General features: G+C 40.1%; 1 protein-coding gene across 4 annotated transcripts in view; it reads right to left on the bottom strand.

Annotated features, from left to right (window-relative positions):
- Positions 1 to 25,380, bottom strand: part of GRID1 (glutamate ionotropic receptor delta type subunit 1) — a 485,278-nt gene that overhangs the window by 211,872 nt on the left and 248,026 nt on the right. For all 4 annotated transcript variants that reach the window (XM_063406045.1, XM_063406046.1, XM_063406048.1 and 1 more), the window contains one exon: positions 2,710 to 2,915. In XM_063406045.1, coding sequence (XP_063262115.1) covers positions 2,710 to 2,915 — 206 coding nt within the window. The remainder of the gene's footprint in view (positions 1 to 2,709; positions 2,916 to 25,380) is intronic.

Here is a 25,380-nt window from a genome sequence, read left to right as displayed (position 1 = left end):
ATTTACCATCCCCGTTCTGAATAATGCCTGATTCCAGGTTTACAGCAATACCATTGAAAAGATTTTTTTCCTTCTCCTCTCCGTTCTTACAGTCAAAGCAGTTTCATAGCAAAATACCAAATCTTGAAAACCTATGAAAGGTCGATCATTTCTACTGCAGTAACTTTGACACATGACAGAACCAGGCACTGATGCTAAGACAGTTAAATGAAAACCATGCCTAAATAAAAATTAGAGAAATCGAATTCTTCCACGATTCAGAAGTTTTTTACACATGAGATGGCAGAGTCCCTAACATCCAAAATCAGATGGGATCTCTCTGGCCCACCCAAGGGATGATGAGACTGAAACCCAGATCTGTATTTTTAGGAAGGAAAATGTAGCACTTGAAGTATCAGACCAGGCAAAATAGACCTTGTACCAGCTTCCAATGGCTGATATCTATGACTAGTGCTAGGAAAAATCTGTTAAGTCTGTTTATTTTAGGTTTCATAATCCCAACACTGTTCTTAATTTTGTTCTGCATTTCACCAGAGGGCTTATGTTCAGCACCTGGTTTTCATGAAGATGTGCTCCTAGCCAACACATCTCAACAAAAATCTGGTTGAATTTTGTCAGACGTTTTTTCCCTGCTATGAAATATCAACTCAACAAAACTGAAAATCTTGAGAAACCTCTTTTTCACATGAAATTTTCCATTTCCAGAAACAGAGCTTTAAAACATTTTTATTTTTTTTTTCCTAACTGGAGTTAAAGAAAAAGAAAATAAATATGTACAAAAGCTAGAAGTAAAATCTTTGCATTTTCTTCTAGAATTGCTACTTAGATTTTTTTTCAGAGGGCTTTTTTTCCCCCAAAAGCTGAAAAAAACCCCTCAAACAATTTCCAAGGTGAGATTGATAACAGCAGCCAGTATGGAGCTGTATGGTACCTCCAGTATAAAATACCAACTGTGGCATTGAGTGAACCCATGGAAGGCACGCATTGTAAATGATGCATTTCAGTAAAATACATAAAAACACATATTTCATTTAAGCTGCAGGTTGTTATTCTAGACTCCTTGAAAATGTGCTGTAGGTAATTAGTTGCACTTATCGACTGAGATATTGAAGAACTGCAATCATTGTAACTCTCCACAAAATAGAAGTTCAGCCTCTGCCTGGAAAGATTCTCCCCTGCTCTGCACCTTGTATCTCAAGCCTTTTGAGAATTCCTTTCTAAGATTTAAATTTTCTCTTGTAAAGCTTTTCTGAATCAATCAAGACTCAATATAGGCAGATTGCCAAATAAATTACTTTTCATTTCTGCCCACTGTTAAACTCCTGCAGGGAACTGGAAATATATCAGGGTCATTAGTCTTAATGCCTGTAATACACAGAGCTTTAAGGTGAAGTGAGTAGTAAAGAATTTAATGCAGTTTAATGCTGGCCCCTTCCCTGGAGACACCTCAGGGGTCTGACAGGGCACTGACCCAACAATCCCAGAGCCCTGTGTCCCCAAGGGGGACACGACTTCCACCCAGCTGGGGCCTGAATAAAACATTTCCTTTTAACCTGCTTTGGATGCTTTGTTAGAACTCCCTGGAAAGCCAAGCTGGGCATCTCCTCTAAAAACAGCTGACTGAGCCATGGAGAGCTGCACACACTCTGAGGGCACCTAACTCCCTCATTCTTCTATTGGAAATACCTGTGTGTGCACAGACCTGAGGAGAATGCATCCCTGTGCTTAATCTTTTACAACCTACCTATTTGCCTTATTTATTTAGGATAAAATTTACCTTGTTATTTAAAAAAATCACTGATGAACACAAATGTGGGTAATTTACTAAGGCTATTATGGTAAGAAAACCCTAACGAGCTAATTTGAGTTTATTTTTTTAATTTAACAGGCTTTGATGCAGCAAAACTGATAATGGAAACAGGTCCCATCCCACATTTTAATTTCTTGGTTCAGTCATATCCCTGGTTAGTTAAAAAAAAATCCAACTCCTACTTTATTGCCAAAATCTTACCTCATGAATACACAAACTTAAACTGAGGCTCAAACTCTCGTTCTCAACTCTGACATATAAAGCACTGTAAAATAATTCATTATTTAATATTAAGAAAGCTGAATAAAACTAATTAATGCCACAACTTAGCCCACAGCACATTAATTAAAAGTTTGCCCAACAGCTACCTCCCTGTCCTAATTAGCATCACTGATTTCAAGAAACCACTAAGAAAAGAAGACAAACATATAATTCCAACTTCATATTTCATAAAAATCTCTTTGATTCAACTTTCAAACACCAATAATGTGCCCCTTTAATACAAATTTGGAGATTTCTACAGCAAAGACAGCTCTCTCTCAGGCACATTATGTTTCATGTCTAATAGATTATTGCAGATTTCCTGCTCGCTTGTTAACCGTGGTTGAAATCCAGGACAGAAGTATTGATACAGAAGACAACCAGACCAAAATAATTACCCCCCACAGAGCAGTATATTATATTATATTATATTATATTGTATGATATCTGACCCGTGTTGCCCCATTTGCATTAACCACAAGGCAAGCATTCCATGGAGAATGTGATACCTCAATTCCCCGGCAGCAGAGTCTGACAATCTTATTTGACATTAAACAACCAGCACTGTCAAAAAGGACAAAACAGGGGCCATAATACACGTTCCTGAATTCCAAAAACCCCCAAACCTGTGCACTGACCTCGTTGATGAAGGTCTGTGCCCCCCGTGGGCTCAGCAGGAGGATCGCCCTCCGCAGCGTGTCCCGATAGCGGTTCAGCTCCTCCGTCTTCATGGTGGTGAAAAGGTTGGAGAACACCCTGCTGATGTTCCTGTCCACTTTTTGTAATGATACATCAAGTCCCAGCCTGGAGGCCTGATCGAGAAATCCCTGCAGGCCACGGATGTCTGCAACACAGGAGGAGGGAAAATTTTAAAAAAAAGAAAACAATTAAAAAAGGAGAACAGAAAAAAAGCCACTGCATCAACCTCATCCAGTTAGGCAAGCAGCACTAATTAGGAAGAAAGGACTTTTTTTCCTTTTTTCCCTGCAGTGCTCTCTGAAGAAGAGGGTTCCACAGAGCCCTTTTCCACAGCTCCCTTTCACAGAGAGTGCCAGCAGGGAAACTCCAGCAGTTACCTCTCCCTGAGGGCTGGGAATGACTCTCAGGAAGGGCCAGTTTGTGCTTTTGGGAGGCTCTGCAAACCTCCCCAGAGGCTCAAGGCTGCGGGGTTCAACACTGCACCAACAACAAAGTCCCACCCCAACAGAATCACAGTTCAAATGCACAAATCCAGGAGCAGATAAATAAACAGGGGATAAATCACTCACACCTAAATTTCTCATTTTCTATTACCTTACCGGTTCTTTTCCCAAAAAAAAATTACAATATCCAGAACATACACCACCTTCCTTTTGACCTACCCTTTTTCCCTGTCCTGGAAATAACCTGCCTAACCAGAGGTTTACCATTTATCCATAAACTCATAAAAGAATAACAAAGCCCCAGTGTAATTACAATATATTTTAGTTTTTAAAAACAAACAAAAAAAAAGGTTCAAAGAGAGAAATCATGCAAACAAGCCCCTTCAAAACCTGTTCTTTGAGCTTTGTGTCTCAACTTCAGGATGATTTGAAAAAATATATCCTTAAAACGTATTTCCTTAACCACGTTATTGGGCATTAATATGAAGGAATATATTTCATATGTTCATGCAAAATCTGCTTGTTCCATCTGTACTCTATCTTCGTGACTCTCAGCATTTGTCTGTCATAAATGTCTGAGGTTTTATTTTGTAGTGAAATTTAGAACAAGAAAAACGTCAAAGCTCATATTGAACCAGGTTGCTCTCAAGATTAGCAGTGACTTGATCACAGCTGTACCATGTCCTTAGAAACCCTTAATTTTATGGGAAAAATGTCTAACCTGTCGTGAATACGAAAGTATTGAAGCCTCACATACTCATTTCTCACACTTTTGTCATTAAATTTCAGCTCACGGGTGGAAGTTAGAGCACATTTACCGATCCCACGGTGAAACCTTCTCTCCAGAAAGTGCCACTGTAGCAATCTCCACAAACTGCACTGTAACAGCTGGCGGAGAGTTTGGGATGTTTTAAACCCCGCAGTAACCACGCTGTGAGCCTGCTGCAGTCAGGGGATGGAAGCCAGCCCGGCTGAAGGCAGCAGCACTCCCTGCTGCCACACCTGAGCGGGCTCCCACCACCCCTGAGCACCGAGTTCCATGGCCACAGAATACACAGGTGAAGTCCTTTTTATCCCCCTAAAATAAAAATGCCATAAGAAACCTGATGTAAGTAACATCTTGTGAGGATGCACCAGTTTAGCTCATGTACAAGTGCAATATTTTAGGGTCATTAGCAAATATCAGATCCAAAAGAAAAACAAGCTGCCTTGAGCAGCTTCCCATCTCTATCCAAACATGAGAATGCTTGTTAATGCGACTAATTCGGCTTCAAAAATCAGCTGAATTGCAGAGAGACTTCAGAAATGGCAGAAACTAAGCTTGGTTTGTGCCAACCACAGCAGACTCCCAAGTGACTTTTATTTAAATCTTGGTTTAGCTGACGTGATCATCCAGCCAGCCACACCATCAGGAAAGGTGCACTCACGAGGGCTGTGCTCATCTTTTGATGCCCAACTTGGGCAAGTCTACTTTGTCCCGCTGTCATAAACCTTAGACTTGCTCACCACCCAAAATCCCCAGTCAGGGGGGAAAGGAAGGAAGTTTTTATTGTTCTGCAGGCATTTCTGGAAAGCAACAGAGGACTTCAGCACATGTTAACTGCTAAATATTGCAGGTGTGCTGAAATAATGACAGTGACAAACAACTACCATTTACAGGTTAAAGCATTTCACTGAAGTTGTCAAAGTAAGTTTGGATTTTGTGAATTTAAATTCATTAGGCAGCATTCATTACTATACCTATTCAAACCTTATGGGTATGTGCGACACAAAACACAAAGATTTTTCTTTCAATGATGTTTAGCCCTTCAAAATTACTGCAGAGCTTGACAAGCAGTAAGGAGATTCCCCTTCTCACGGTTCAGTAATGACTTGTCTTTTTGTGCAAGCCGCCAAAGGAAAGCTGTTTACACAAGACTAACTGTGCTGATATTGCTCTGGGGGGTTTTTGCCTCACGTTTTCAGCTGACCAGATGAATTACCAGTTACAAATATTCTTGTAGACAAGGACAAAATACTTGATGCACTTGGTAAGACTATCTGGACTTGGAAGGGCATTTTATATTCCCTTACAAACCTTCCCCCCAAGGAAAATGGACTGTTTTCCAGTTTGAGAAGTGGAAAGGATTCTGAGTTTTCCCAGCTTGGTGAGAGAGCAAAATCTGGGATGGATGAGACCATCCAGGCTCAACTGCGCAAGCACAATCTGTGAGTTTTTCACAGATATAAGTGAATGTGAATTTATTCAGTGTTGGCAATTAGAAAGAACTGTGATGCTTTCTTCCTGAATGCTGACGTGCCTGCTCCTGCTTGACACCGGGAAAAGAAGGAGGCTTGGTGGGAATTCAAAGGTGGAAGTGGGAACCCAAGAGAATTGTTTGAAGAGGTGACTAACAGCTTTAGGTGCCTACATAATGGAATCTGTTCTCACAAATAATTATTCACAACAATTACCAAGAGGGCAATCATTTCTTAAAATGTATCTACACAAATACACAAACACATGCCCATATGCAGGAGCATCTGTTTATAAGACATAATAAATTAGGCTCAGTCTTTTTTATCTGACATCACACAAGGATGTGAGTGCCCTCATTTTTTTTTCCTCCATTTAGAAGATCACAAGTCCATGCAACATTAAAGAGAAAAAGAGCTTTGCTCCACAGCAGCTGAAACAGAAATATTCACAGCTACAGTTATGAATTTCTTTTTATTTCTCATAATCTAGAACTACTAATTCTTCATTTTCTTCAACACTAAAAGGAGTTCAATACACTTCACATAGAATTTGATTACAATAAATGGTTCTATATTCAGTTTTGTCTGTTAAAACACAATTGTTTCCTGTCTCTGGTAGTCTTAACAGTGATTTCTTTATTAAAAAGTTTGGATTCTAACATTAGAGAGTCATCCTGGATCATTACTAATGAAATAATTCCTTATGCCCATTCATTTCACTCTTCGTAGGCGAATTATAGCAATCCAAATTCTCACTTCTGTCTAGAACAAAGAACAGACCAGTGTGATATAGGAACAAAACCTACAGCTACCTCTGCCTTCAGTCTCACACAATTACTTGCTTTCCTCAGGTTGTAGCCTGAGAAAACCACAAAACCATATTTTAATTTTCTAATTGCCCCTCTGATTTGTGCCCAGCATGAGGACTTCCAGAGGCAATATTTGAACATTTCCTCTTAGAGAACATTGTTTTTTGAAGAGGATGAAACACTTCAGAAGGAAAACTGTGCATTAGAAAAAATGCACCTCTCATAAAAGAGATCCATAACATCATACAATAATGGGATATGTTTACAATGCTCTAATATCAACCACAATCTTGGAATCAGCAGGTTGGAGCTGGAACCAGAAAAAAGTGAGAAGAAAAAAAATTGCAAATTTCTTGTGAACTTTGTGCCTCTTCTGTTACATCTGACCAGAGAGAGAATAGAACCTCTGTGTCTGAGAGCCTTCTTCCTAATGCTGACAGAAAAACCACACGTGCAGCTCTAACAGAAGAACAGGAAAATTTTAGGGTAAACCATTACCAGGAGGGAAGGAAAGCCTTGATACACTGCTAAGATATGAATTCTGTCACTGTGACTGCAAAACCAATGCTTGTCATAAATAACAAGCTTTATTGAACTATAAGGAATAATGGAATATATAATTTCCTGCTGCAGGTTAGGTTGGGTACTGTGCAGGCTGATTGGAACACAAACATAAAAGAATAGTACTAAATGTGGCATTAGCTACCTGTAAGGCTTATTGTCACCTACAAAGCACTTCAATTTTATTACATTATTTATAACCTTTTTTATACCGAAAAGTTCCTAGAGTTTACTGTAGCATTCATCCTTTATGAATTCACAGGATCTGATTCTTGGCCTTGATAAAAGAGCTTGGAGCTATTATTTCTGTGTGAACCAGCTGTGTGGCTGGGCACAGCTGGCCTTTTAGGATGGCTCACTGCAGAAAGGAATTTCCAGGAGGTAAAGAGCACTGTATCGCCTTTTCAACACCAGTCCCTAACCCCACTTGACAGAAATAGAGGCAGCACATGGCCAGGAAACATTTCAGTTTGGGTGGAAAACAGCTGGAAGCCAACTGAAGTACGAGCTGGAGCTGAAGGCACAGCTCAAGAAGCACCAGGATGTAATTTCACACCCTGTCACTCCTATCGAGCAGATCCTGCGAGCACTAAGTGTCGTCACCGGGTTCTGTTTGCAAATAACCTACGCAAATCCTTTCCCTGGCACTTTGTAAAAGGGGAAAATAAATAAGTGTGAAAAACAATGAGATCAGGCAGGAGATGGTGGGGGTTGGAGTTTTCTCATTTGCGGGTTGCAGGCTCTACGCTTCACACTTTTTTTTTTCCCTCCCAGTGTCAGTTTTATTTGAGCGTTATTTTGACAATATTTCAAGTAGTGAGAAGAGTGTCAAGTAGGCTTGCATAGTTTCATTATTTTAGCATTTATACACTTATAAAAATAAGTTTACCTTTTCCAAGAATTGAGGAAGGGTATTCAAGGCATTGTTTCTTAAACCCCAAGAGAAGAAAAAAAATACTGTTTCTCCTCTCTCAGTCAAAGATATGCTTTATTTGCTTTATTGTCATTTTGATTCTCTTCAAATTGGACAATTATTTCATTTCTTGGTAAAACACACATTTCTAGGATTCACTGATTTGAAAGATAATACATAAGCACTCTGAAACATGTTTCCTAATCCAGTTTCATGGGGTTTATTCTTTTTATTTTACATTGGCTGTTCTCCCTCATTCTCACAACTGCAAATTGTTTGCATTAGAAATAAGGGATAATATGCCTGGTATTAGAGACACATATCCTGATGATTAGACTCCTGCTGCATTGTCAGCTTTCTGAATAAATTATTTTGAACACCATACTTTTGTCCTTGCTGCAAATAACCTACTTGAAGGATTTGAACATATTCTAGCATTTTAGAAAATTGGAAGTGGACATACTTCAGAAGTAGCTCTTATTCTTCAGTCAATAAATAACAAAATTTTATTTCTCCAAACACCAGAAAGAAAGCTACTGTAAATATTCCCAAAAGGGAATTATTTTGTCCAAATCATCTAGAAGAATCAGACTTTGAGCAAGCACTGAAACTTTCAATTTAAAGTACTCACAGAATGATTTTAACTGTTCAAATTGAGTGATGAGACCAGAAACTGTAACAACAGTCTGTTACAACAGAAATGACTGCATTAATATTAGAACATCAATACTTATTGGAGCCAAGTACAAATGTGAAATGATATTAAGACAATATATTTTCTACTTTTTTTCTCTGCTCTTACAATGTCCCTCCAAGCTTGTATTTCTCACTTCACCTACATCATTTCCTCAGGTGTCTTTGCCTGCATATTCCCACAATCAGAGCTAATTTTTTTCTACATGCATTAGAACTCACAACTTCAAACTCTCTAATCTAGTTACCTCACTCCTAATTAAGTTTTAGTTCAAGAACTTCCTACTAAAAAATATCCTTGGCTTCTTGCACGCTTTTAGATATGCCAAAGTTCACACTAACACCTCTGCAATTATACCCCAATTTCTTTGCCTTTTTTAATAAAGAAATGAAGTCACTAAGTAGTCATTATTACAGCAAGCAGATATAATATCAAGTACAATAAATCCATTAATTAAATGGGATACTTTTTATTATTCAGCTTAGCGAAGAACAGCTGGACCAAAGGAGACCAGCCAGGAAGTTCAGCTGAGCTCATGACCTGTCTCTGATGCACAGAGCGCAAACCAGGAGGAACTGTGGACACTTCCCTTGAATATTCTCCCAACAATTCCGTTTGCAGTGCAAGGAATCCCTCAGACAGGTGAGGTTTGTCTGTATTTCTATGCACTAATGGTCCACATAACCCTCCGTAGCTTTTTCCTCCACAGAACAGCCCAGCTTCCTTTACACAAATGTAAACTTTGAGCATCCAAATCAGTTGGCAACCAGCATAAAAACTTAGGGATTTTCAGAATCCCACTGGATCTCCCATTTCTTACTTTCCTCTCCTGGACAGTCCCACTAACAGGGATCATACACAAAGCAACATGCCAGCACCAGCACCGACCAAACACACCTGGAAGCTGCAGAGTCCCTTCTCAAAGACGTGAGAGAAAGGCAAGAAATGAGACATTTCAGGGGAAAAACAAAAAATAAAGCAGGCTGTCAGAAACCTGAACTTTGAGAAATGCATAGAATATCGATCCACCATTTAAACTGAGATCACAGGCTGACATTTGACCACCTCTCCGTAGAAACAGAAAGTCCTACCACGTGTCTTTCGACCCAAGCACCAGGATTAACCAAATGCAAACTTCTACTCCAAACTCCTTGTAATATCAAACGTTGAAGTTTCTATAATGGCTGCAGAAATTTTCAGTACTGCCCACATCAATATTCCTTTCATTTTCAAAGATAAAAACTACTTTGAATAGAGGCAAATCACAGGTTATTTTCACTCCCAAACAGATGGAAAAGGGACAGAATGCACCATAAAGCCAGATGTGCTGCATGCATAAACAGATGCTTCCAGACTTATCATAAAAGGTTAAAAATATTTAAGTTGCTCTGCACAACTGGTGTTTCACACCTGAAACAGCTGATCCAACCTGAAGGAAACTGGAGCTTCCCAGGAGGCCCAGAAGGACAAAAGCCTTTAAAGGCTACAACAGCCCTTTCACATTTAGCATGAAAGGTCAACTACAGGTCTCTCCTGCTGGATTTTAACACCTACCATTCAAAAGCACAAGGGAAAGCACCTCAGGAAATTCATTGCTGTTGGAAACAACGTGGACACATGCTACAGTTGATGTAAAAAGGGAATTCACTGAAGAACCAGCATTCCTACTCAAATCATCCATTTGATTCTTCCAAGTGCAATGACTGTGAACAGCTTGCCCAATAATGAATGAACCACTGAAATGAGCTGCAATAGCTTCTCACCTCACTACTGCTGTTTGTACATTAAAATACCTTCCAAAACACTACACAGCGCAACAGCTGTATCTTCTTGTGAGACCAAAAATAGCTGTATTGGCAGAAAATATGCTTTTGCTGATGTATAGCCTCAATTGAAAGGAAGTATTTTTCACATAAACTAATTTTAATCATTGCATTAAATTGCTGAGTTTAATATTTGCTATGACTGAGTACCAGAAATCTAAACATTGATCCACCAGTACCTTAAGAAAACATATCTTTTTTTTCTCTTGCAGAGATGCAGCTTTCTGAAGCCATATTATATTACATGAATACCTGAATCAATAGTACCCATTTAAGATGTTAGGACTGTAAGCCTGTCAGCTTTCACACAAATGTAGCTGTCACTGTATGGTAACTTTGGTTATTGTATTTGGACATTTGAAGAACACCCTTCAGAAATAAGACTAGCAACCCCAAGCTAGGGATAAACAAATGCAGGTAAAAGCATCCCAAAACAGACCAAATGTGCAAAGAGCATACCTGAAACAGAAAGGGAAAGGTTCTCTCTTCTCATTCAGAGAAAATCAGAAGTCACCTGAGAATCTGGGAGATTCAGTGTGTGTATAGCCTAAGTGCCCAGCAGAGAAGTCAGAAGCTCATCCCTTTGGATTTAACAGATTGCAGAGCGAGTCTCTCTCATTTGAGTCAGCTTTAAATACTACACGTTCTGATATCAAGAGAGATGGCAACAAAATCACTGCAGATAAAGAAATTAAACTGCCCCTTGAGGAAAGGCTACTGGCAGGAAGACCTTATTCTTTCATATGTGTGACAGTAAATACTGCTTGTGTTCATACAACACCTTTCAGCTAAGGACCTCAATAAACACCTGGACAGTATAAAAAAGTATAAATATATGTCACAAGAGCTAGTTGCTCTTGTTAACTACATGTCAGCAAATAATAATTCAACTCTTTATTGGTACAGCCTCACTTTGAATATTGTGTGCACTCTTGGGCACCAAAGTATAAGATCTAAAGCTGTGAGAGAGTGTCCAGAGGAGGGCAGGGGGATGTGAAGGGCTTGAGGGGAGGCCGTGTGAGGAGAGGCTGGGGACACTTGAGAACAAGTGCCTGGACAGGAGGAGCTGAGGGGAGACCTCAGTGCAGTCACAGCTTCCTCTGAGGGAAGAGCAGGGGCAGGCTCTGATCTCTGCTCTGTGGGGAAGTGACAGGAGCTGAGGGAATGGCCTGAAGCTGTGCCAGGGGAGGCTGAGGTTGGATGGCAGGAAAAGGTTCTTCCCCCAGAGGGTGGCTGGGCACTGGAACAGGCTCCCCAGGGCAGAGCTCACAGCCTCAAAGCTGACAGAGCTCAAGAAGCACGTGGACAATCCTCTCAGGCACAGGATGGGACTCTTGGGGTGGTGCAGGGCCAGGAGTTGGACTTGATGATCCTTGTGGGTCCCCCTCAACTCAGCTTATTCTGCAATCCTGTAACTGGAGAAACTTTCATTTCTGTAGGTTCGAGTAAGTGTCATGTGTCTGGGCACACAAACAGCAGAGAGGCTGTCAAAGCTGGCAGCTCTAACGCTGTTGGCACCCTCCAGGGATGGAGCCTTCACTGAGGAAACATTCTCTGTAAGGTTCCTCTTTCTCTACCAGTCTCGGATTTCTCATAACCGATCCCTAATGATGTTAGTTTGGGACCATCTCCGATCTCCTGCGCCGCCACTCGGGCGGGAGCTGCAGTTTCTCTCCCAGGCTCACTGTGCAAGCAGAGCACTCTGTGCAAGGTGGCTCAGGGGCACTGAGCTGGCCCTTGTCTGGAGCCTGGTCCCCAGGAGCCCTCCCTGGCTGGGCGGGCAGCTCTGGCTCAGGCTCTGTCACCACACCACCAGATGGACACGGCTCACCAGGAGCCCGAGCTGCACAGAGCTCCCTGCCCTGCCAAGCCCAGCCTGAATTTGGCCAGTATGTGCTCACGTGCTGGCTAGGCAAGGACAACATATAAAAACACGGGCATATTTTTAGCTTCAGGGATGAAGGATCCTTTGGACACTCTTTATTTTATCTACATGATGTCTGCGAGGATGCAATGAGTACGGTAGTGCTGGCAGTTTGATTTCCTTGGATAGCTGTTCGACTCACAAAGAGCATTTTCATACAGGCATTGAACTTGGAAAATGAGGAAAAAAATATGCCTCCTTCTTTAATTCCCTACTTTTGTTTTTTTAAAGCTCATTTGCATAACATAGTTTCCATAAAACGCTGTGGAAAAATGCAAAGGGATTAACCCTAAAAAAATCAGTTGTAGACTCCTCTTTTCTTCCATGTTTTCTGATTAAAGCAAGATGAGAAGGATCTCTGCTGAGATACTAAATCTCTTGGCAGAAGAAAGAGGGAGTTGAAAATAAAAACTAAGTTCATGTCACATATAATGGCCACCAATTACTCCCTCTTGTAGGAATCTGCCAATAACAAACAAACAGAAAAAATCAATTGCCAATTATTCATTCGCATTATGACAACTACTGTAGTACAATGGCAAATGCAAGTACTCTATCCTCTAACAAGAGAACTCTGAGGGGGAAAAACCACATAACCAACATGCAAGAGAAAAAAGCATAGAACATCCTGGTTTTTTTCATCAGCTCCCTCTCGTAGCTCCATACTTGAGGAGTAACAATTACTGAAAATACAACTGGTCACTCTGACATGGAAGACTGCAGCAGGACTACTGTCAGGAGATTCTCCACTCATCACATTGTAAACAACGTAAGCACATTTCTACAAACTGAAAAATGAGACGTTGCAGGCCTCAGTCCCACCAACATTTAAGTCTGTATTTTGCTCTGTGTGAGGAAGCTCAATGCCAAGTCTCTTCCCACGTACAAGAGCTCTCAACATATGAATACAGTGCACAGTTACTACACACTGCAATTTATTCCTTTGATGATGATAATCAGGACAAACACTTAAAACACACAGGACACGCTTACACCTTCCTGGGTGTGAAGCCATTCTTCCCCAAAACAGCAAAAACAAACACAAGGAAATAAAGCTTCTCAGCTTCTTTTTAAGCACTGCTCCTGTGCAGCTCTTCTCTGCAAGCTATAATCCTGGTAGGTCAACAGCTTATGTTCATGAAGGAATGTGTGACATTTGTGAAGGCACTGTAAAATTTTTATTCCTCTTTTTAGTTTAATTCTACAGAGTAACAGCAAAGAGAAGTATTTGCAGGCTTAGGACAAGAGTGTCTCCTCATTAAATACTCAGCTGTAGAAAAGGACAATGGTAAAGAGGTACCTGAGGAGTCAACCCTTCACATCCAAAAGCAAGACATATTCAGGGTTCTCAGTCTACTTCAGTGGCAGCAGGGGAGGTCTATTTGCATGTTAATAAAATTGGGGCTTCCTACAGCATCTCCTCTATGTGTATTTATGAGTGAATGAATTGAGAGATCTATCTGCCTCAGTACATTTAAATTTGATTGTAAGACTCAGAGACAAAGCACCTCCCCCAAAATCTGACAAGCTTTTATCCACTTATCACAGCCATTAATCTGAAGACCATTTAGGAAGTCCAATACACCTTAAGGTTAATATTTCAAGAGGTCTTACTTTTTCCCCCCCTAATTACTTTAATTCCTTAGCTAACATCTTCTAATTTACTGGAAAGGAGTCACCAGAGGAAATGTCATCACTAGAAAAGGATGTGAAGGACATCTCTGGCTGGGCAACACCAGGCAGGTGCTGCTGTCTTTGGTGGGTGCTGGCAAACCCACACACCTGAACACAGCTCACAGGAGCAGACACTGTGCTAATTTCAGCTACTTTAAATAAAGCAATGGCTTGGAAGAGGACAAGATGTCGTGCCAGAAAGGACAGGATAATATGTTACTGCCAGACATCTCAAAATCCATCAACCAGGTCAAGACGAGACTAACATAATTACTGACTTCTCTTTTTGCTGTTCTTGTGGAGAAGCTGGGAAGGGGAAAACAGAAACCCCACCTTAAGAAAAGATTACATTTGCTACAATGCAGTGAAAGGAAAACAAAAGCTATAGCTAATATATTCACATTACTTTCACATATTCCATTTTCTGAGGAAAGAAAAGTCTAAATCTGCTGAGTTCACAGGAACAATTCAACTACGTAATGTTTTATAAAGAGATGGAAAGTCTGTTTGAACTCTAGATGAACCATACAGCATTTTTATTTTTATTTTTACCTTTTATTCTGCTCTTCACTCCAGGCAGAAACAATCTCATGTTTTTATTCTGGGGACACAACACATCAAGCTGTGCCTCTTTATAGCTTTAAGATAACTTCCACATACTGTAATTAATCATAAAAGGAGCAGATGAGAACTAACAGTTCTCACTCATTCTACTAGCTCATTAATGCACTAAGTATAGGTAAGGCCTCTTTCAGCTGTCTTAGGTTTGAGTTTATGGATCATGACAATCATAGTGCTTTGCTCCTACATAATATGTTCAGTCATTTCTGCATCTGAAATATATTTTGTTAATATAATAAATAACTTGGGGCAGGAGGAAACAGGTTTAGAGACTTCTTGTCAGGAGAACGTGGCCCAGATCTCTGAAAGGCCACTTAAGAATACCAGCTGGAAATGTTTGGAAGGCAAAATAACAGTGAATGGGGTTTTATTTGCTTAGATTTCTTTGCCATTTTACCCTTCTAATTTCCTCCTTTGAGCAAAAACGAGGTTTATTCCAGTTCAGGTATTTCTTCAGATCTCTTCAGTCACTCATGTAATCATTTTTCTGCCCTTGGTCACAGAGGACATGAACAGATTTCACCTGCACCATCTTCCCTCTCACCCTGAACATCCCTGTACAGGCCGTTCACTGACGATGCCTGTGGGTCCCTTCCAGCTCCAAATACTCTGATTTATGTAGATGCATGTCCTGACACGGCCCTACACTGACTTCCACAGCAGCAGAGACAATACAGCTGTAAACTTCAGGGACTGAGACAGCCATGTGAGCTGCTGGGAACACCCTGACTCGGAAACCTCCGAGCAAGAGGCTGCAGCTACAGTTTCACACTTCATTTCCTCCGACACGTCCCCAGAAACACCGCTGCGTATCCAGTGACAGAGCTCCAACCAACACCCCTGCCACCTCCCGGCCTTCGCCACTCTAGCTGCTGTTCCCAGGAAAAAGAAACATTATTTTCCCCCCCGGAAACAAGTGCTCAGTGTTTGTACGAACAGAGGTCTCCTGCTCAAAAGGGTGGAATGAAAGATCAGCAAAATGTGCTTTAACATCGGAAAAAGAGAGAGATGGAAGTCGAGCTCTTGAGATTTAGAAGGCAACTAGTTGCATTCTTTAGATAGCAGGACCTTTTTTTTTCCTCTTTTTTTAATGTAGAAAGAGTCTAATATGAAAGATATCAATTTAAGAATCAAGCTTATCAATTTCTGTTATAATAGTATCCTGATTTATGCTTGCTTTCTTTCTTTCACCCCATAACTAAATCTTAGAATTTAAACAAAAACAAACAAACAAACAAAAAAAACAAAAACAAAAAAAAAAAACCCACCCCAAAACCCACAAACAAAACCACAAACAAACAAACCACAACCAAAAAATCTCATTTTCCTGTGCCTTCTGTATTTAAATCATAATTTTTCTGACTTATGCTTCAATGACTGAAACATACAGTTTTAATTGACCTTTCATGAGTGAAATGAATCACAGAATACAGAATCACAGAATAATGAGGTTGGAAAAGACCTCTAAGATCATCAAGTCCAACCTATGCCTTAACACCTCAACTAGACTATAGCACTAAGTGCCATGTCCAGTCTTTTTTTAAACACATCCAGAGATGGTGACTCCACCACCTCCCTGGGAAGACAATTCCAGTGCTTTATTATTCTTTCAGTGAAAATTTGAAAAATGAACCCCTATTCTCCTCTTACAGAGACCCCATTCATCTCTAGAAGGAGCGATCAATGGCAGATTTATTGATCCCACAGTGTTTAGAGATTTACATATATAGAACATATATAAAAATGTATGTGTGTGTATATATATATATATATAATTTGTGTGTACATATATATATGTATGTGCATATATATATCCAAGGACTCTTTCCCAGCCCCACAAGGACAAATTTGACCAAAATCATGACAATCTGCTTAAATCTCTGTAGCAGAAGAGGCAGGAGGGGGTAATAGGATTCCATTACTATAGCAATAAATAGCAAGCAATAAGAACATTTCCCTTGAGCAGCCATGGTACCGTTTAAGTGCAGAAGCTAAAAGAGGAATATTAGAATGAATATAGACTAGTTAATTGAGGATAAACATGCCAGGAAAAAAAAAAAAGAGACGTCCTGAACTTTGCAGTATGCCGATGACAATTTGAAGAGACAGTGAGTAAAAAAAACCTACTTAGAAAAGAAGAAAATGAATCATGTGAAATTTTCAGTGGATTTAGTGAAGTGCACAGTCCCATGGGCTAAAGAAATGTGAAGAGAGATAGCAAGGTTGACTGTGAGAATGAAAGAACTGGACACTGAAGAGTGCCATGGGAATATTGAGGCAAATTCTTCCATCAACTACTGAAGAACAGAAAAGAAAGAACCAGCACAGAGTGAAGCGTATCCTCAAGCCTGCTACTTCATTTACATCTGTGACCTGCTTCTGAAGAAAGAAAACAAACAAATGACCAAACAAAATACAAACCCACCCACAAACCAGAAAAGAGCTGAGAATAATCAAAATGCACTATTGAAAAACTTTTTCTTTTTTCTGATTTTATAATTCACTCCTGCAAATTATTTTTGTGATGTTTATCTGACACTGCGTCTTTGATGCTTTATATCTTAATTTCTATTCTTTCTTTTTTTATCCAATCTATCCCTTATTCCCACTGCAATAAATAGTCACTTTGATTTACAATTCCCTTCAGCCATCTGAACAGGATTATATATATATATATACACACACACAAAAAAAAAATAAAAACAAAATGAAAGTTCACATTTCATAAGGTGCTTTATTTAAGACAAGGGTTTGAACTTTTTTTTCTATTTCTAATTGCATTTGCAATTTTAGTGTGACACTGTCAGTGGAAAGATTAAAATAAGCTGTAAATATAGCCTTTAAAGATACAAGCAGATGTTTGCTTCATTTTCTGTATAAATAATACTACTGGAGAGTCAAAAGAACAGGTTATACTAAGGAGACTCAAAACTCAAGGTTGAATATCATTCTGTTTTCAGACAGATACTACTACTTTCTCCTTGTTAAAGACTTTCCAAAGGTCTGCATGCACACTCAAATGTCTGATGTCTCAGACTCATCAGATGTCTGGTGTCTATTTTTGTTACAGCCTGCACTTCAACTAATTTGAATGTCTCATATTAGTGCTCTAATTATAGATTTCATATAATCTGATTACTGTTACAAACATAAGGGTCAAGCTCCTCTTAAAGTTGCCTGGTTTCTTTTAGGCTCTACTGAAAGTAGCTGAAAGTGATGTTAAAATGAAAGTTTTTGTATCCTGCAGGTTTATTAAATGGATCTGATACAGTTTTTATGGATTATATTACCTGGAAAGCAGGAATTTTATAAGTTTGTTTTCAGTGTGCATATATAATTAATGGCAACTTAATAGAGTTTATTTTTCTTCACAGTTGCAATTAGCAAATTTTAATGTCATTTTTTTGGTACAGCTCTCTGGATTCAACTGCCCCCATCTATTCACCTCTACCCCAGAGCAGCCTCACTCACATTCCAGCCACTCCCTCCCGTGAAATCATCCATGGTCTTCCACCTTCTCCCCTTTCCCCCAGAAAGGCTCTGCTGCACCCTTTAAGGTGTCTCTGCAGCAGAGCACGGTTCCTTCGGGGTTGGGTGGCACAGCAGCAGAGCTGTCCTGAGCGCTGCGGTCAGCAGGATGGCACTGACCTGGGAGGAGCTGGCCAGAGCCCCTGGAGCTCTTCCTCCTGCAGGGTGACTCCCCAGCACTCATGACCAGGGGTGCCACAATCCCATCGGTGTCCCTGGAGGACTCTGCAGGTCCTGTCAGCTGCACATGACCTCGGCTGTTCCCACACCTCCCAGGACATGGCAGGGTGGAGGAGAAGGAAAGAGCTGGGAGAGCAGGGAAGGAGAGGGAGCAGGGGGGTTTATTCTGCAAAGGCACCCCCTGGACTGGAGAACCACTGCCTTGTGAGACCTGGCTGTAGCTTGGAACACAAACAATCAGCTCCTGAGGGTCCACTGTTCCATTTCAGCAGCACCAAACTCATGCAAGGGGCTAATGCCAGGATTATTCCCTACAAGAACAAATACACTCAGAAGAGGTGTTCTTCCAGGTTTAGCAGTACTTTTTTTTTAATATACTGCTGCAGAATTAGGAAGGTAAGAGTCCATAGCCCACCTCCAAACCCCCATCACTTTTTGGGTGGCACGGTACCCTGCCTTTCCCAGGGACTCTGAGGCTCAGCGTGCCAGGTTCTCACTCAGTGTCCCCTCTGCTTCCTCTCATTTGCCTGACAGAGGCTGAGATCAGAAAAGACAGCTTGGTCTGACGCTTCCAGATGGAGGAAGAAGCAGGCAAAGCCAGTCCCTTTGGATAGAGGTGGGATGGCCAGCTCCCAGAGAGAAAATGCCAGCTCTCCACACAGGAGCAGATGATTTTTTTTCACAGCTCCCTGCTGTCTTGATCCTGAATAATCTGTAGCTAACTGTGTTCATCAGCCTGTGCTCGTCAGGCTGACATGCCCTTCCCTGCAGGTGGCCATCCCAGAAAGCACCATCCAACTATTTTGCAAAGGCAATAATATTAGGAAAGCAATGGCAAGGAACCTTTTGGTACCAGCAGACTTTGATGGTGATAATGCTTATTAAATCTGATACCCTGGATGAGTACACACAGTTTCATTACTCATCTAAGGAATTGTATTACCATGCACATAAATAGTCACGTTCTGATATTAACCTTAACCAAGTGCCTGGGCTCTGGTGCAGGAAATAAAAAAGATGCAGGGGAAAACTTTGAAAAAGCTGTCAAGTGAATAGACCATGATTTAAGTGATAAGAACACTCAGTCTTTTCATCACATACAGATAGGGTACAGTTAGAGAGAGCTGAGTATTCTGACCACCAGTAACAACACGCCTGGAAAGGCAAAAATTTAACTTGTGATTTGTATCACTGACAGTCATTAGTCTTAATCAGTTCTAATGACTGTAACATTACAAAGCTAAATTCTATATTAATATCTAGTTAATAATCACATGTTTATTACATGTGATTATTATTTTTTAAAAAATATCCTGTAGAAAACAAGAAGGAACACATCCAGCCTCCATTTTTACTCTTAAAAATGCCTAAAGGATGCAAAGTGGTATCTGTAACTGTGACTTCAGATAGGTAATTCCCAACTACTACTGGGAGAAAAAGTAACTATTTTCAATATTCTAACATTTAGTTTTATCCTGAAAAAGAAAAATCGTAATATCCAATGCACATTGGAATAAATAACTTGCCAGTGCTCTTCATGTGGGGTTTTTTTCATTATCAAGTTATCATGATTTTACTTCTTTGTGGCAGCCTAACCTGCATGTCATCCACCCAGTGATAGGTCCTGTCAGCACTTCATGAGAGAAGATTCGTTCTGGGAGGAATTCCACATCCAAACAAAAAGGAAAAGTGAGGAAAGAAAAAATTAGAGTAAAATTATTTAGTCATTATAATTGCATTAGAAGTAAACCAGAGAAGATCTTTGAGGCTTCCTACACTGAAGCCATTCATCTCTGGCTTCTGGCAAGTCTCACAGGGTCATATTCACTGACATACTCGGAGGTCTGATGTTGGAAAGAGGTGACACTTGTGACAATTTCAGAACTTTCCAGTCTATTCTCCAATAAAACTGTTAAGCTGCTGGATGCTTTTAAAGGTATTCTAAAACAAAACCCTAAAATTTAATTCTGGATGTCTCTGCCTCCATTCCCCATCTAAATCATTTAGAGCATTATTTTACATGGTTATTGCAAGGACAAAATGCTTTAAAGTGAGTAAATTATCCGGAGTCCACATTAACAGCAGCAATAGTCACTTAATTTAAATAGATCATTAAGAAACACATCCAAAGGCTCAGAAATCCCTTGCATTTTATCTTCATTAACATCCATGCATCTGTGGACCTGGCAGTGTTTGGTTAATGGTTGGACTTGATGATCTTGGAGCTCTTTCCAACCTTAATGATTCCATTCAAAGCATTTTTCCACTCAAAACGTTAGAGGAAAGGCATTCACACACCAACATTTTTGTCTTCTCTGCCTTGTCCATCAACTGTATCTCTGCATAGCCCAGTTAAATCTGAATATGGCTTCTCCTTCTGTATGCATTTTACAGAAATATTTCAGCAGCTAGTCCTGGGCCAGGGCCATGTGCTGTGCTGTACTCAGAAAGATTTTAAAATTAAGTGAAATAAGTATTTTTCTCTTAACTCAATTTCCCTATTTCAGATCTGCCCTGGAACATCAGCAAGTGTTGCCATAAGCTGCTGTAAAAGGCTGACTCCATCCCAGCCAGATTTCCACTGCACTTCAATTTTGACATTTGCTCAGTTCCACTCCCTGTCCTGCCTCAGAACAGCCTCAGACTTTAACCAAAGCAGTGGATTTTCAACCCCACAGCACTAAGAGACAATCCAAACAGCACCATCAACTAAATTTTAAAATTAAATAGTAGCCAGGTCTCAGTTATTAAGACAAAATTAAGGAATATAAAAATCTTTAACATCTGCGGACTGATAGATTAAAACCATTTGCACCCCATGACAAAATCTATTTCCTTACATTGTTTACTGCTAGCATAAAGGAACTTAGTCTTTAGAGTGACTTATTAGAAATATTACCAGTGATTGCATTCAAAAATCAATTCCTGCTGAAAATATCAAAAAAACCCACTAATTAAAAAGCTATATTGGCAAAATAAAGCTGGCCTAATAGGATCCTGGAGAAATCAATCACTATAATCATCTGCTGCCATAAACTCTATGGGAAGATTACAAATGTGATGCTTCAAAGGAGGGGAAAATTCTTTTAAAATATAATTTGAACTTTACTTCTGAAATACCATGACCATCATGATCCATCACCCACAGTCGGTGCCCAGACCTACAATAAATCACAGCTATGATTCCACGGTTACAATCAATCTTTGGAGAGCAAACGGGGCTGCCATGTCCAGTGCATGCACTTCAGATTATTCATGATGAACGGGGTGTGGTGAACGGCAAACAAAAAGCTGGGACAGAACTCACAGGACCAATAAAACCTTACACAGCAACTAATTAAAGTAAACTGGGAAAGGCAGAAAAGCAGAGGTGCAGCTGAAGCAACGCTGCAGGGCAGAGCAAGATTATTTAGACATCGGGAATTCCATGCTCACTCAAAAGAGATGTTGTATACCACTCAGTCAGAGGAAGGAAACGACCTTGCAAGAAGTTCTAGCTGTGAAAGAGTTATTCAGGTAGAAAAAATGACCAATTACCAGAATATAATTGGTGGCTGCTTTACAGGAGCCCCAGAAAGCAGAGGTTCTGGGAATGGATTTTATACAGGAACCAAGTTCTTTGCCCATTTTTCAGCTTAAGAAAGGTCCATTTCCAAACAAGATTTCAGTTTAAAAAATCAGACCCAGTTAGGCCTATAATACAGTTTAGGTCTAATGCAAACCTATAGCAAAAGAAAAATCTCACTATGTATGTCCAAAAAAATCCACAAGTAACACACATTATATAATCTGCCAAGCCATTCCAGAGACTTTTTAACCAGCATTTTTATGTCTAAAACCATATATCTTGCTACTAGAAAGCATTTTGACAGCCTTAGTTGCTGTGTTGAAGAACCACCATGGACAAGGTGCTTTAGACAAATACCCGATGCAAAGACTTGACCAGGATAGATGATTTTATACTTGCACTTTCAAAAAGTAAATCTAAATTCAATAATTGGAATAAATCTTCTTCAGGATGTACTCATATAATTCAGGCAATCTATTTGAAGTCTTCCACTTCCATACAATAAATTGTAAGAGGCAAATCATGAAGCACCTATTCAAAGTAGTCTAACCTCCATTCACCACAGAGGCTGAACTTTTAATAGAGGAATTGCTATCATTTCCTGTGAGGAATTGGAATGGCTTTTCTCCAGTAAGTTGTGGATGTCTATTACACAAAGTTATGGTGGGAAACAGAAGATGAACATTTAAATTCAACGTCAAGAGTCTTCACTTTAATTAAAACTATTTCCAGTTTAAAGGAAATAAATATCCAAGAAGGCATTTAAAATTAATCCTTCCCTTCAGAAGTAGCACTAAAGTTCAGTTAGGAGTGAAATATGATTATTTCACTTCAAATCTTGTAATCTAGAATTAAAAAAAATATATTCCATTGTGTCTTCATTTGGCAGTAGCTCACCAAAGTAAGGTATCAAAGTCCTTCACAGAGTTCTAAAATTCCAATTTCAGCTTTGCTGCTTTCCCCTCATAAACTATAGATCAGTGATAATTATGGTGCCAGCCTCGTTGTTCTACATTTTCTTTCTTCAAATTCCAAGTAAAAATATCAGTGAGGAGTGCCACTATATTTTAAAGTAGGAAGAAACTGCAAACCCTGTGTCTGCCTAAAGGTCATCTTACCTCTTCCTTTTCTAATTCAAAATGAGACATTTGAGAACAGACAAAATACACAGTTCAAACATAATAAGAGGGCTAAATGCCATTTCCACTCCCTCTCCAAATATTGCAGACAATAAGCATTAATATTAATAGGAGTTTAGGGAATCCAACCAAACTCCTCCAATCCAATCCAAACCAAACATGAAACTCCCATCACCTTTGGAAAGTTTGTCTTGGAAAACTCTGCTTGTCATTTTGACTAGAATAAGAGTGTAAGAGAATTTATCCAAAGTGATACATGCTCACAAATTTAAGCAAATTGGCATGTTCTAATAAGACATTTTTCTGCAGACAAGCCTTAATATTTCTGATCTGCTCAAATGCTAACCCTCCTTCCAGTATCCTTCTCAGGTGGTATTTCTTTCACCCCCTTCTCTCTGGCTGAACTGCAGAAGCAGTTTCTCCATTCTCTTCCCTGGAGACTTTAATGTCTGTACATTGGGTCAGCCAAAAAGTAGCTGCTCCTTTCTTCGTAATATTGTTACTGTCCCCTGCCAACACTGTGATTTATTCTCCCATTTTTGATGTTGAATATGTACTCTTTTGAGCTTTTCCAACAGCCACTGCACTTTTCCCAGTCCACACGAAATGCTGGTTATTTTCCTGCTAGACAGTACCACCCCTGAGAGGAAAACTTCCAGCAGCACAAGTGACAGGCTGTTAGCTGAAGCTTGGAGCAGTGTCCTTCCTTATGCTGTTCCCTCTCCATTTTCCCTTCTATTCTTTTGCAGTGTTACTCTGAATGTGCTACACCAAAACCATCAATTTCATCTACCAATGTGCAAATTCCTGATATCTACACACCTGTGCCTCTTGCTGCACTTTCAGGAACTTCTAAGATTAGAAGTTTCTAAAACTAGAATTTTATCCCCTCAGACTACAACACTTTCCTCACATGAGCCTGGCTTACAGAAAAGCTGGAAATCTCTGAGAAATGTCATTAATTACAGATGCAGATGCACACAAAACAAGAAAATTTATACACTCCTGTGTATTTCACTTACACGAGCCTACACACACAGAAGTATTCTCTCACCATGGTTTTGTGTTACTTTAAAAGTTTATTGTCACCCTTAAACCCAGAATGAGTGAGATTTCAGCTGTTATCAGTGGGTACCACCTCAGGGCCCACCTGCAGCACTGAAGAAAGGCACCTGAACCACCTGGGACGTGGCCCAGTGCACACCCTTTGGATTTTGCCATTCCTGCAGTGCAAAGCTCACAAGAGTTTTGCACCACAGTGTCAGGACCTGTCCTCAGCAAGGTGGAGACTCGGTGAAGATGCACCTTAGAGAGTATCCAATTCTACAACTCAGAGAAGTTTGTAGAAAGGTAGCACAAAGCTTATTTGACTAATCAAAGTTGCATTAAATGCACCAAATGACGGGATTTTGAGAGAGCCTAGCTTTTCACAAGTTACACGCACCCACTTTGAAAAATAACATAGCAATATGAACAATAAAGTCCTCATTTTGTAAACGACACAGAATCAAAAAGATATCTCTCTGCTAAGGAGAAAATCTCTCAAGGCCTTTAATCTCCCCTCAATCAGATACCATGATTCTTTCGTTGTTTTTTTTATTTCAGATTGAACAGGAAAAATAAAGGGTAAACTGGACCACTTGAAAGAGCTATTATCTGCTTATTACCTTACTGACTTTGGCTCAGTGTGCAATTTCTAGAGAATTGCTGCTGAAAATAGCCCTGCACGGACAAACTCCTGGAAGGAGAAATTACCCCCAGCAGCAGCAGAGACACAACTAACACTGAGCTCTGCTTCTTGGGTTACTCTGCAGGCAGCCACAGCCCACCACAACCTCGACCTGAGTGAGTACCAAAGTCCCTCCCTTCAGGATCAGATCTGAATCTGTCAGCAATCCCAGCCCAGGAAGGTTGCTGCTGACACACCCTGCTCCCTGTTCAGTTATACATTTCATCATTTAAGAACAAATCTATGAGTTCATATACAGAGCTCACCACTGACTGGAGCCTTTTTAATCAGGCTCCTTAACAGTTGCTTTTTAAACTGCTTCTCCTTAGAAGTTTTATTTATTTGGAAAAGCCTTGCACACTCCAGGAATTCTGTGACTAACTAATGATTTGAACCGAAACATTTTTGCTGTCCTTGTCACCATGGTATCCAGCACATCCCAGTCATCTATCTGATGATTCCTTCCTGTTGGCTTATTTCAAGCATGCTGGTCCAGCACTCATAAAGCAAATTCCTTTTGCTGGCTTAATCATATAATCCTGAAGATTTCAACACTAGCTCACAAACACTTAGCTCTACAGTTTCCACTGATTTGGACATTTTAAAATGAAGGCAGAGGTTTGAAAATGTGAGGCTAATCTCACCTGTCTGACCACATCAGCTCTTACTGCTGGCTGTGAAACAGCCTCTGAGCATGGAACCACTTTGCAGTAGTGCTAAAAAAACACCCTCTATAGTACATCATCCTGGAGATAAATAGGACCAC

Source organism: Prinia subflava, chromosome 9 (assembly GCF_021018805.1).
Source record: "Prinia subflava isolate CZ2003 ecotype Zambia chromosome 9, Cam_Psub_1.2, whole genome shotgun sequence".
Taxonomy (NCBI): Eukaryota; Metazoa; Chordata; class Aves; order Passeriformes; family Cisticolidae; genus Prinia; species Prinia subflava.
This window is presented reverse-complemented; position numbering and strand designations above follow the sequence as displayed.